Source organism: Acanthochromis polyacanthus, chromosome 22 (genome assembly GCF_021347895.1).
Source record: "Acanthochromis polyacanthus isolate Apoly-LR-REF ecotype Palm Island chromosome 22, KAUST_Apoly_ChrSc, whole genome shotgun sequence".
NCBI classification, from domain to species: domain Eukaryota; kingdom Metazoa; phylum Chordata; class Actinopteri; family Pomacentridae; genus Acanthochromis; species Acanthochromis polyacanthus.
In genome coordinates, this window is record NC_067134.1 from 643,644 (window position 1) to 656,688 (window position 13,045).

General features: G+C 37.1%; 2 protein-coding genes across 8 annotated transcripts in view; both read right to left on the bottom strand.

Moving 5' to 3' along the window:
* Positions 1 to 7,033: 7,033 nt before the first annotated feature.
* The window catches only part of LOC127531944 (NACHT, LRR and PYD domains-containing protein 3-like), a 76,828-nt gene continuing 70,816 nt past the window's right edge, over positions 7,034 to 13,045 (bottom strand). Inside the window, exon 9 of the mRNA XM_051942482.1 lies at positions 7,034 to 7,348. Within this exon, the coding sequence (XP_051798442.1) occupies positions 7,168 to 7,348 (181 nt within the window). The 3' untranslated portion in view covers positions 7,034 to 7,167. The remainder of the gene's footprint in view (positions 7,349 to 13,045) is intronic.
* Positions 7,422 to 13,045, bottom strand: part of LOC127531954 (NLR family CARD domain-containing protein 3-like) — a 97,087-nt gene continuing 91,463 nt past the window's right edge. For 5 of the 7 annotated variants that reach the window (XM_051942558.1, XM_051942557.1, XM_051942561.1 and 2 more), the window contains 2 exons: positions 7,846 to 7,892; positions 7,422 to 7,695 (listed from right to left, as the gene is read on the bottom strand). In XM_051942558.1, coding sequence (XP_051798518.1) covers positions 7,589 to 7,695; positions 7,846 to 7,892 — 154 coding nt within the window. In that variant the 3' untranslated portion in view covers positions 7,422 to 7,588. The remainder of the gene's footprint in view (positions 7,696 to 7,845; positions 7,893 to 13,045) is intronic. The other 2 variants (XM_051942560.1, XM_051942563.1) reach the window with 1 other exon arrangement.

The following is a 13,045-nucleotide window of genomic DNA, read 5'->3' on the forward strand; positions in this document are numbered from 1 at the left end:
CACGATTAATCACACAATGTTAATGAGAAAACTTGAACAGTACGGTATCAGAGGAGTTGCTTTACAGTGGGTTAGCAGTTATTTAAAAAACAGAAAACAATGCTTACAAATGGGTGAACATCAGTCAAACTGCCTTGAAGTTGGTGACTGTGGCCTTCCACAAGGTTCAGTACTGAGCCCTAAACTTTTTAATCTCTTTATTAATGATATTTGTAAAACATCTCAATTCCTGAGATTCATTTTATTTGCTGACGATACAAATGTTTTTGCATCAGGAGATAATTTACAGCAATTGTTACAGAAAATCACATTGGAAGTTGGAAAAATTAGCAAATGGTTCAAACAAAATAAATGATCACTAAATGTAAATAAAAGTAAAGTAATGATATTTGGTAACAGTAGCTTTAATGCTCATGATACAATTCAGATTGATGGTACAGATATAGAGAGAATGCATGAGACAAAGTTCCTTGGAGTTATAATTGATGACAGAATTACATGGAAACAACATGTAAAATATATCTCGATTAAAATATCGAGAAATATTTCAATTATGGCCAAAGCGAAGCATTTTTTAAATAGCAAATCCCTTCATTTACTATTTTGTTCTCTGATTTCTCCTTATTTAAATTATGGTGTTATAATCTGGGGAAGCCCATATATGAGTACATTAAAACCATCACTCATACTACAGAAAAGAGCTGTTCCTTTAATCCACAAGGCCCACTTTCTGGAACACACAAACCCATTATTCCTAAAATCCAAACTTCTAAAAATGTATGATATTGTGGAATTTCAACTGGCTCAATTTTTATTCCGAGCTAGAAAAAAACTTTTACCCAACAATTTACATAATACATTTCAAGATCGAACATGTTGCCATAGATTACGCAAGGAATTCAATTTTATCATTCCAAAATATAGGACGACGAGGAAAGGCTTTTGTGTCACAGTCAAGGGGTCGAGACTGTGGAATAATTTGGATACAGAACTGAAGCAAAGCCTCAATATTGTCCAGTTTAAACAGAGATATAAACAAAAGGTTTTTGGAACGTATAAAGAACATATAAATCAGTAGGAGTATCTGGCCAAATGATTTAATATTTATTTAAGGAAAGTATAAAGAACAAAGAATTCTGTTGGAGGAATTGGCCCAATGATTTAATATTGATTTAATGATGTGTGGTGTGTGGGATAGCTGTATGTTATTGCCATTCAATTTTGGTTATATAGAAATAAATTGCTAATAAAGTAACCTTGTTCGGGGTGGGATTAAATAAGTTTTGTCTTCTTCCCACTCCCTTTCGAACATGTATGATTTGTAAATTTATGTGATGCCTTGTTTCAGCTGTGGTTTTATTTTGTATAAGCTGCATTAGTTGTCTGTTAATTTTATGTTCGAAATAAATATTTTTCAATTCAGTTCAATTCAAACTACATCACATTATCTGTTGGGCTCATAGACAGTTCATTTTGAATTCAAAGCTGTCATTACAGTTACGATCTGAACTTTTGGTTGAAGATTTGATATGAAGCGAGAGCCCTAATCTCCAGTAAATCAATTTTATATTGCTAAATTCAGTTAATAGCACAGTTAAAGCTCCTTGTGAAAATCTCACATTAACAATATCAAATTCTTACCTGCATTCAAAAAGTCTGACAGATTTGGCTCAGTTATTCGAACAAACTTTTGGACATCGCCAAGTTTCACCTTCAGTAGCATGTTTCCTGCAGAAAGTATATTGCACATAAGCAGAATCAGCATAACATAGATATAGAGGAAAAGTTCACATGTTCATTCTTACAATAAACAAAAACAACAAAATAAGTTTGACAGGCACATAAAGCCAGTTCTAATTAAATTAGGAAGGTTTTTTTAGATGAATGCATACAACCTTTGATTAAAAAACGGCTTTAAGCCACATGCAGTTGACAAGGTATCAACTAGGCTAACAACTCATCTTGTCTGAAACACCACAAAATCATTTTAATAAATCACATTTCTCTATACAGCAATACGCCTTCTAGAATTAAAACATACTTTACTATGATCAGCCCTGACCACTTGTCTACATATTCTGACCTGAGGCTGTCAAATATCATAAACTTGAATGGTTTTTCACTAACAGTCACTGTAGTTAAGTCAGTTCATTTTAAGGCTACTGAGACATTAATGTCAAGTAAAATTTACTGCCCAGCACACATTAGACAGAACTACATGAGGAGGAAATCACCATTCTCCTAGTTTTAATGAGCTATTACAGTCTGCTTCACAGACACTTTAATGGACAAGAAAAATAGTGTTTGCAGCTGAAAGAGTAATTCAACATTAACAGTTACACTCCATTGAAAATCGTTTTTTAGTCAATAAATAAGCCAAACATAAATCTGTTAGGTTGTACAAAAACTACATATGTAAAACTTGCACACTAAATCCTCTGGTTCACTTACCATTTGTACTTGTTGCGTGGCCCGTGCGCGCAATGTAACCCGAGGTGGCTAACTAATCAAGCTAACGTTAGCTAATTTCTCCCCTCTCAAACTCTGAACACTATGCATGGGTACACACCTCAATCACTCTCTGGGCTTATATAAACCGTACTGACCTTATGTCGTGTCTAGTCCGACGCTATCTAGTTAGTTAAAAAGTTTACCGACAATGGCACAATTAAGCCAGCATTCACTCAGTCACATTAGCTCTTTTAGAATTCGGTATTTTCAGATACAAAACCGCCAGAAAATAACTGAAATGTGCAGTGAACAATGATATAAAGTAATTCTGACAAGCTGTTTCAGTTGAAATTCCAAATAATTACTTTAGTCAGTAATGAGGACAAACTTACCGCACTCTTTCCACTTTGAGAAAATGGCGTACTCAACATTCCAAGGAGTTTGAAAATGAGTGTATGTGCTATGACCGCAGCGTGTGAACAAATCCTGACGCAAGCTGACGATTCAGATTTTCGTGTTTATGACTAAGAACATGATGTGGATTCTGAGACCAATTTGGATCAAAATATAATAGACACGTGCAAATATTATACTCACGGTGAATTTAATTGTAATGTTGAGATGAAAGGATGCTTTTCCCTCATTCATTATAACTGCAGAAGTATGTATAAAAATTTCTCGAAACTTGTTGATTGTTTGAACACATTAAAACATAAATTTACTGTTATAGCTTTGACTGAGACTTGGTTGACAGAAGAAAGGGGGTTCAGTTCTTACATTGATGGTTATGAGTTGTTTCATGTTGATCGAATCTGTAAGGCAGGAGGCGTTGCTTTGTTTATTCGAAGCGATCTGAAATGTAAAATAATTGAGTGCATGACCACAGTAATTGAAGATTCAGTGGAATGTTTAAGTATCGAGATTGAAATGAAGAAACAAAAAAATATTGTTGTCTCCTGTATATAGAGACGCTCTGGGTCAAGCAAAACCCTGTTCATAGAAAAGTTGGATCAGTTACTGGATGGAATGAATGACAATAAAATCTCTGTAATATTTGGGGATTTTAATTTAGACCTCTTAAAGGTGTCAAGTACCAATAGTTCTGATTTTTTGGATGTACAGTAAAGGGCTTCGCCCAACTATTACTAAGCCTAGTCGAATAACCTCTTTTTCTGCGACATTAATTGATAATATTTTTGTAAATTTGCCTTTGAACATTGTTAAAAGTGGTCTTTTGATAAGTGATACAAGTGATCATTTACCTGTATTTCTTACTCTTGACTGTGAAGTACAAATAAACAAAGTAAAATATAAAAGAATGATCAGAATGCGAAATGAGGAAAGGGTAAATAAATTTAAGGAAGATTTAATGAGGGAAGACTGGAACAGTGTTTACGATGCAAACAATGTAAACAAGGCCTATGAGGATTTTTTACAAACATTTCTGTGGTTATATAATAAAAATTGCCCAACAAAGACAGTGGAAGAAACAATTAGAAGTAATAACAAGCCATGGATAACAAAGGGGATATTGAAATCTTGTAAGAAAAAAAATAAGCTTTATCAGCACTTCATAAAATATCGAACAGTAAATTCAGAGAAACGTTATAAAACATATAAAAATAAGCTGTCTAGCATAATTAGACAAGCAAAAAAAGATTATTATACAACTTTGCTAATGCAAAACAAAAATAACATCAAAGGTACATGGAATGTTTTGAGAGATGTTATAGGTAGCAAAATGACTATTTGTCAACCGTCTTATTTACTAAATGAACAAAATGTGGAAATTTGTGTAGAAAAAATGGCACATGAATTTAATTCTTTTTTTGTGAATGTAGGCCCAAACCTTGCAAAATCAATTTCTCCAGACGATAATAAAATAAGTTTGAACAGTGAGAGCAGAGTCCTGCAGTCTCTGTATCTAGGTGAAATTGATGAGAATGAAGTGATAGCAATGGTTTCAAAAAATCATGTGACAGTGATGGTCTAGATATGTTCATTATTAAAGAAAGTATACATTGTATATTAAGCCCATTAACCTACATATTTAATTTGTCATTCAGTATAGGGGTATTCCCAGATAAGATGAAGGTAGCTAAGGTTATTCCTCTTTTAAATCAGGTGAAAGGAAATGTCTTATAAATTAGAGGCCAATATCTTTACTGTCCCAATTTTGAAAAATTTTGGAGAAGCTGTTTGTTAAAAAACTTGATTCTTTTCTTGAAAAACATTTGTTGTTACATGAAAATCAGTTTGGCTTTCGAAGTCGCCACTCAACAGCTTTGGCGTTACTGAAAATCACAGAGGACATTACCACACAATTAGATAATAGGAATCACACAATTGGAGTTTTTATTGATCTTAAAAAGCCTTTGATACGCTTGACCATGGAATAATGATATCCAAACTACAGAAATATGGAATTAGAGGCATTGCATTAGATTGGGTCGCTAGTTATTAAAAAAATAGACAACAATATGTTGAGTTTGGAATGCAAGTGTGATTGTTCGTCTGTGTCTGTAGCCCTGCGACAGACTGGCAACCTGTCCTGGGTGTCCCCTGCCTTCGCCCAAGTCAGCTGGGATAGGCTCCAGCACCCCCCGCGACCCTAATGAGGATAAAGCGGTGTATAGAGGATGGATGGATGGATGTTGAGTTTGCAGGTTATCAATCTAAATTACAAACAATTCAGTGTGGAGTTCCACAAGGCTCAGTATTAGGGCCCAAACTTTTTATTTTATATATTAATGACCTCTGTGAATTTTCAAAAGTGTTGCGCTTTGTCCTTTTTGCAGATGACACAAATTTTTTGTGTCTGGAAATAATTTAAAAACATTAATAAAAACGATTGAGAAAGAAATGGTCCTGCTTCAGAAATGGTTTAATAAAAATAAATTATCATTAAATTTAAGAAAAACAAAGTTTATGTTGTTTTCAAATCAAAAAAAGTCCAGAAATTGTAAACTTGAATTTAAATGGAAATTGTATGGAAAGAGTGTCTGAATTTAAGTTCTTAGGAGTATTCATCGACAAAAAGTTGAAATGGAAGTCGCATATTGGACACGTAAAGAAGAAAATATGTAGAAATATAGGTGTGATGAGTAAAGTTAAGCATTTGTTAAATTATAATGCATTGAGAATATTATACTGTTCTTTAATTTTACCGTATTTGGTATACTGTTTGGAGGTTTGGGGTAATTCATATCCTACTCATCTATTACCCTTAGTTATTTTACAAAAGAGGGCTCTTAGAATAATTAATAAAGCCGCTTCAAAAGAGCATACAACAAAACTGTTTCTGAAGTCAGGACTATTAAAATTGAAGGATTTAATTGTTTTACAAACATTAATAGTCATGCATAAAGCAAACAGATGCCTGCTACCTTGTGGTTTGCAAACACTTTTTATTTTGAATAGTGAAACAAGTAGAAGAAATCTTGACTTTAAATATTATTCTGCAAGAACGACTCTTAAAGGAATGTGTGTATCTGTCGCAGGTGTGGAAAAATGGAATTCCTTGGAAAAAGACGGGAAACAATGTTCAAACATTTTGCAGTTTAAATGTAAGTTTAAAGAAAAAATATTTAACATTTATGCAAAGGAGCAATAACAATGATGTAATTGATCTGTAGATTGATTGTGGCCATCTGATGTTTTTTTGTTGTGGTTGTTTTTCTGTTTGAGTTTGGAAAAAAGACTGGGGTAGGAGTTAAAAAGACTTATTCTTCATCCTGCTCCTGTTCTTGTACATGGGATGTGTGTATTCTGTGCTTTATAAATTGTATCCATTTGTTGATTTTTCATGCATTACCATGGAAAAGAATAAATGAAATGAAATGACATTGATTACAGCACAAGATCTGTTCAAAGAATTTAGACCATGGAAGGGTTCAAATACACCACAATGTGAGGAAAACCTCCTTTAACGGCCAAACACAACATTTATAGAATTAAACAGGCTAAAAAATGTTGAATTTACAGAGTTCAATGTAATCTGGATAGTCCTGGTGGGTTTAAATTCTACTGGAATCATATCAATGCTGAAAACATTTTAATCCAGAGATCGCTAGGGTTATGGGAGCTTTGATGGAAAAATAAAATCTGGTAGAATTTGTTGATGAAACCAGAAATTCAGAATCTTATTAAAAAAACTGATGAAAAAACATTGAAGCACTTATTTATTGTAAAAATAAAAAATGGATCTATCAATAAGACATAAATGACAGAAGAGCACAGAATACTTTGGAAAGAGTGATACAGATGAAGGAAGTTCTCATTTCATCACTAGAACAGGACTTAAAGACTCACATCAGGATCAAGTGTGGCTGCACAAAAAGCTGATTTTCACTGGACAATAATGTGTGAAAGTATGTCAGCAGTTTGGAGATTCACTGCTTCCTCTCTCATTTCACACTTTGTGCAGCTCAAATGCTTTTAGTTCAAGTGAGCGTCAGAGGAACACCACATCCTGATTTTTACTCTCAACATTTGACTGGAAAAAGACGCAAACACCACATTTGGCTCCTGGAATAATCACAACTTCCATCTTTGAAGAGGAACAAGTTTACAAGGAATCATTTGAGAAGGATTTGACAAAGAAACACATTTAATCCATGAATGTGAAAACATGTTTGTGAGGGACAGAGTCATGGAGAGACTCAACTATCTGTTCAACACTGTTTCTCTACCAGGAGGAGACTCTGGAGACTCAACTCAGCACAGAGACACTGAGGAGGAACCAGGATAGACCCCAAATCCAGGATAGAGAGTTTCAGTGAATGTGGTGCTGAAGGTGTGGAGGTGGATCAGAGAGTCAGAGGAGACTCTGTAGAAGGACAGAGTTCCAGCAGGAACGTCCACATAAACTGAAACTCTGTGAGAGACTGAGGAGGACCTGATGTATGTTTCACTGTTACTGTGTCTGACAGAGTAACCATGAAGATCAGAGCAGTACAGACTCCAGGACTGATCATTACCTCCAAACAGACAGTCATAACTGTCTCCTTTCCTTCTGATTCCTCTGTAACTCACTGATATATCAACCCTTCCTCTCCACTCCACCTCCCAGTAACAGCGACCAGTCAGACCAGTTCTACACAGCAGCTGAGGAAACCACTCAAACCTGTCTGGATGATCAGGATACCTCTGATCCCCTCTCCACATGTGTCACCTTCCTGTTGTTGTCAGACAGTTTGAGGTTTCCGTTTACTGTGTTTGTGTCGACTGTGAGTTGACAGGAATCTGATGGAGAGAACAAACACAACACAGCTGCAGTTATTGATGGATCATGTGATCAGTATTAAAGCTTTGATGATGACCTCAGAGATGTGACACTTTGAAGATGCTTGAATGTGCTGCTTTGTTTCCATCAATCCATTCAAACACACTTACACTTCCTCAGACCTGGTGTCAACCATCGGACTCCAGCAGGCGTCACCCTGAAAGGAGGAGGACGGTCAGAGCAGCAGAGACTCTTTCAGCAGCACACATGGACGTTACATGGCTCTCACACTGTTCCACTGATAAAGGACCAGAGCGTTCATAGAGGTGACATCATTCTCCCAGACTGATACAAACTTCACTGGCGCCATGACTGACTGTACAACTTTAAATCATTTTCTACAATTGTGCAGCAAAACAGAACTTTGTTCTTTTCTTTTTCCTCTTTTTTCAGTGATATCACTCTATGCTACCCCTTTGCCTTAAATCCCTTTGGAACATCTCATTTAATGAACTAGAACATCAGGTTATAGGTGTCGCTGAGCTGCCTTTCCTTTTTGTGTGTGTGCCAGAATATACATAGCTAGAAGCTTAGAAAGCTTTTTGCTTTATTTCTTCTTTTTTATGTCTTTTTCACTTGTCTCACTCAATGCTAGGGGACTGAGGAATAATGTAAAGCGTAAAGCTTTATTTTAATGTTAAACAGCTGAAAACTGATTTGGTTTTTTCCAAGAATCACACTCACTTATTAAAGATGTAAACTTGTGTAAAAATCAGTGGGAAACGACATGTGGTGATGACATGGACAGAACATTCTGCTGGGGGATCTTGTTTAAAGGGGAGTTTTCCTGGAAAATTGATGCACTCTGTGACAGTCAAGCTCATTTGATTTGTTTAATAGTAGACTGGAATGGCAAAGCAATGATTATTGTTCATTTGTACGGTTATAATTCTAAATCAGAAAAGGATAAACTTATTCATACATTAGACTGTAAACTTGCAGCTCTAACTCAGACATTCCCTGAGGCTTACTTCATTGTAGGAGGTGATTTTAATGTGCTCATGAATGAGGTGATGATAGATGGCCTCCAGCTAAATGCTCACAGCCAAATGTTCAGTTCAACTCTTTCATTGACAAGTATGATTTATGTGATGTATGGAGAGAGAAGTTTCCAAATACTTGGAGGAATAAAAATGGCTCCAGACAGTCTGGCCTGGATTACTGGCTGCTCACTAAATCACTTTCGAAAGACAATATTCCAATCAATGTCCTACCCCCCCCCATTAACTGACCATAGAGCCATCCTTAGATATTTACATCTCCTTCCAGGAATGGTTGACACCAAGCAATTCTCTGATTGGAAGATGAAGAGCTCTTTATTGAGGCATGACAATGTCAAACATCAACTTAGTACAATTATTCACTTTTATTGGTTAAATGCTCTGAAGGAAGGAAATGATGGAAAAAATTGGGAACTCCTTCAATTTGAAATGGGTGGATTTTTAAGAAGATCTGGAAGTGAGTTAGCCAAATGTAGACGCCAAAATGAGGAGAAAGTAATCACAGATATAATGTCCTTGGCTAGCATTGCACCAGAAAATCTCTGACATGATGAAAAATGAAAATGAATTGAACTTCTAAACACTTTAGATGATATATAGAAGGTTAAAGCAGAGGCTGCTTTTGGTAGATCCAGACTGAAGTGGCTTGAACACGGTGAACAAATGACTTCCTGTTTCTTTAAAGTGGAAAAAACTCATGCTAAGTACAATGCCATGTCTCAACTGAACATTGATGGAGTTGTGACTGAAAGTAAGAGCAGTATTTCTGAGTTTTGCTCTCTTCATAAAACAAAGTCTGACAAAGATGCAATGGATAGACTGTTTAATGTGTTGATTTTACAAACTCTATAACGGAGGAAGAGCGGTTGATGTGTGACACCCCTCTCACACAACAACAAGTATTAGATGCAACGATGCAACTTCAGAGTAATAAGTCACCTGGAGTTGATGGATTGTTTCAGAATTCTAGATAGATTTTGCTGAACTTTTGGCCCCATTTCTGTTCAAAGTTTTCTGAAGGTATTAGTAAAGGGACTCTTCCAGCAAGTATGACACAAGGCTGGATGACTTTAATTCCTAAACCAAAAAAGGAGCCTCTCTTCATTGATAACTGGAGACCAGTTTCATTATTGAACAATGACTCTAAAGTTCTTGCTCTTGTTTTTGCTAAAAGATGTAAAAATGCTCTTAACTCTATTATTGATGAGAATCAGTCTGGGTTTAGGAGTAACAGGCATATTTTCAATAACATGAGGCTAGTTTTAGACCTCATAGACGATGCTGACCTTATTAGGGATGACAGTTTCATTTTAGTTGGAGACTTTCACAAAGCCTTTGATACAGTTGAACACTCCTTTATGTTTTCTGCTCTTAACAGCTTTGGTTTTGGGCCATACTTTTGCAGTGTGATGAAAACATTCTATGCTGGCGCCAATAGCTCGGTAAAACTGAGTAATGGCACAACTCAGAGATTTTGTTTGGAAAGAGGGCTAAGACAGGGCTGCCCTGTCTCAGTTTACCTCTTCCTGGTTGTTGCTCAAATGTTTTGTCATTTTGTCAAATTCTGTCAGTTGGAAGGCATCTCTATTGCTGCTAGAAGCAGACTTTGAAGTCAGTTGGCTGATGATACAGCCTTGTTTTTAAAGAATGCCCTACAGATAAAGCCTGCAATTAATGCAATCCACATGTTTTCTAAAGCATCAGGTTTGGACTTAAACCTAAATAAGTGTGAGCTATTCGCTCTCTAAAGTTCTGATATAACCTCAATTGATGATATACGAGTGAAGAGTAAGGTTAACTATTTAGGGATTACTGGAACTAAAAATCAGTGAGAGAGATGCCATCTCAACTTTGAGCCAAGGATTAAAAAGGTGCAGAATAAATGGAAGCTTTGGCTACAAAGAGACTTCTCACTTAAAGGTGAACTCTTCTGTCAAAAGCTGAGGGAATTTCCAGACTTGTGTATGCCGCCTCCTCACTGGCACTGGACTGTAAAACTGTCACATTTATTGATAAGATGCTTGTTCATTTTCTGTGGAAAAACCGTACACACTAGATCAGAAAATCTGGAATTCTGAACAACTACAAAAATGGAGGCCTCCACTTTGTTGATTTTTCAATTCTAAACAATGTTCTGAAGATCAAATGGTTCAAATCTTTCTTAAAAATGATGCATCTTTATAGAACTTTATTCCTAAATGTGTATTTCATCAAACTGGAGGACTCCCTTGTCTGTTGGTTTGTAGCTACCAAACTAGACAATTCCCGCACACGGAAATCGTGGGAGGGGCTCGGGCCGGGCGGCGCTCAGGCCCTCGCGCGACCTCCATCCGGAGCGGGCGCGGGAGAGGCGTATTTCGGCGTTTTCCGGTCCGTCGCAGGCTTTTATTTAGAAATGGTGCTGTGCTTTTATTTTGACAGGCAGAGACAGGAAGATGTCACCTGGTGAAAATTTTGATTGGAGTTACTGTAAAGGTTGTGTGAAGGAGAGAGGTTTTTGTTAGCTGTAAAATGAAATGTTTGTTGACATCCTATGCATGTCCTGGGGGCTAAGCCCCCCTGTCCTTAAAACTGAGTGACGCCTCTGTGGCACTGTAGCAGATGTTCTGAGATGTTTTTTTTTTTTTTTTTTTTCATCAAGCCAGGGGTTTTTGGAGGGTTCTGTATGGCAAACCATAAATCCGAGCATCACAATATATACATGGCTGAAAAGAAGAGATTTTTTTTTTTTTGAAAACTAAAAGTCTGGAGGTGAAATTATGACGAAGCACGTCATAAAACATCACTTAGAGAAAACACGGAAGATCGGCAGGAAAAAAATCACAACTTGGGTTCGAACCCAAGACGCCCGCACCAGAGGCGGGAGCTCAGTGCGCCAAGCTATCACAGACACATACTGACTACTCTTCGTGGCGCCTTCTTGAGTGGCAGACATGCTGCTGACAGCAGTGTTTCTGAACGGAAGCGCAACGTCGCGTTCTGCCGGTCCTTACGGGCTAACCGTTAATCCTAGCTTAAAAGTAAAGTGACCGTGAGCGAGAGGAAGCCTGTGGCTAACCAGAAATGTAATTATTTTCCAGATATTGTGAGAAATGACCGAGCGGCAGCGATTTAAAAACACACTGTCCCTCCATGAGCCAGATGATTCAGTTTACATTGATGCCTATGGAGAGAAGGGTGCAATTTTGCTGTAAACTGCTGCCTGTCATTTCACTTCAGAAAGAGCTAGGTCTTCAAACTTGGATTAAATTGAACCCCAGGAAAATTGTTTACAATCTGACCAAATGTCATTCTCCTAATACTTGTCATTTGGTCGTGAGAGCGATTCTATCGTGAAAGTTTGAGGCGGATTTTTCACCTCTCCACTCTGCCTAGTCACATGAAGAGAGCAGATTCTGAGAATTTTCACTTTTTTGAGGAGTCACTGAGCAAAAACTGTAAATGTCAGCATGACATAAAATACATCCCTGCGTAGACAAGAGAAATCACTACGTTTTGATGGTCAAATGAAGTTTCTAGGTGAAAGTATGGCGAAGCAGTGGCGCTGTGAAAACAGGTGACTCTTACGTCTGAGTGATTCAGTCCTCCCATTCATTGTCTATGTGTAAAATTAATGCAGTTTTTTGCTCATAAGTCTAGCAAATATGAATGAATGTCTTAGAAAAACCATAGCCATCGATTCCCAATAAAACCACACAAGCTGATATATAATTTGTGTGTGATTTCTCAAAGCCCTGGGAGGAGTAGCGAGCCAAAGTTTTAGGCGGAAGAAGCGGAATAATAAGAAACAAAACCCGGCGGGAGAGCAATAGGTGCTCTGGCATGTTCCATGCCCGAGCCCCTAATAAACAAGATTCCCCTAAAATGATCCAGTTTTCACAAACAGGTTTTGTTGTCGTGGAAAACGGCCTACAAGCACAATTTCTCTCCACATGGGTATTATCTCTGGAATAATGGGGATATACTGCATCAAAATAAAAGCATCTTTCTCAATAGCTGCTTTAACAACAAAATGGACTTCGTCTCACAGCTTCTGACCCCTAGTGGCCATTTTATGAATGACACTGAATTCTGTGAAAAGTCTCCATTCCCTTCAACACTTGAAGAGTTTCCAAAGGTCATTAGCTCCATTCCAGCTTCTGTTGTGACTCTGTGCACTGCCTCCTCTCTTGCAGCAGATATACATGTTGTTAATCCATGTGACACTTATTGTGGCTAAATATGCTTTGGGACGGCAAAGAACAGCAACAGAGCTATACGTGCACTGTTCCAAAGAGAAACGACAACAAAACCTGATGTTATCCATGAC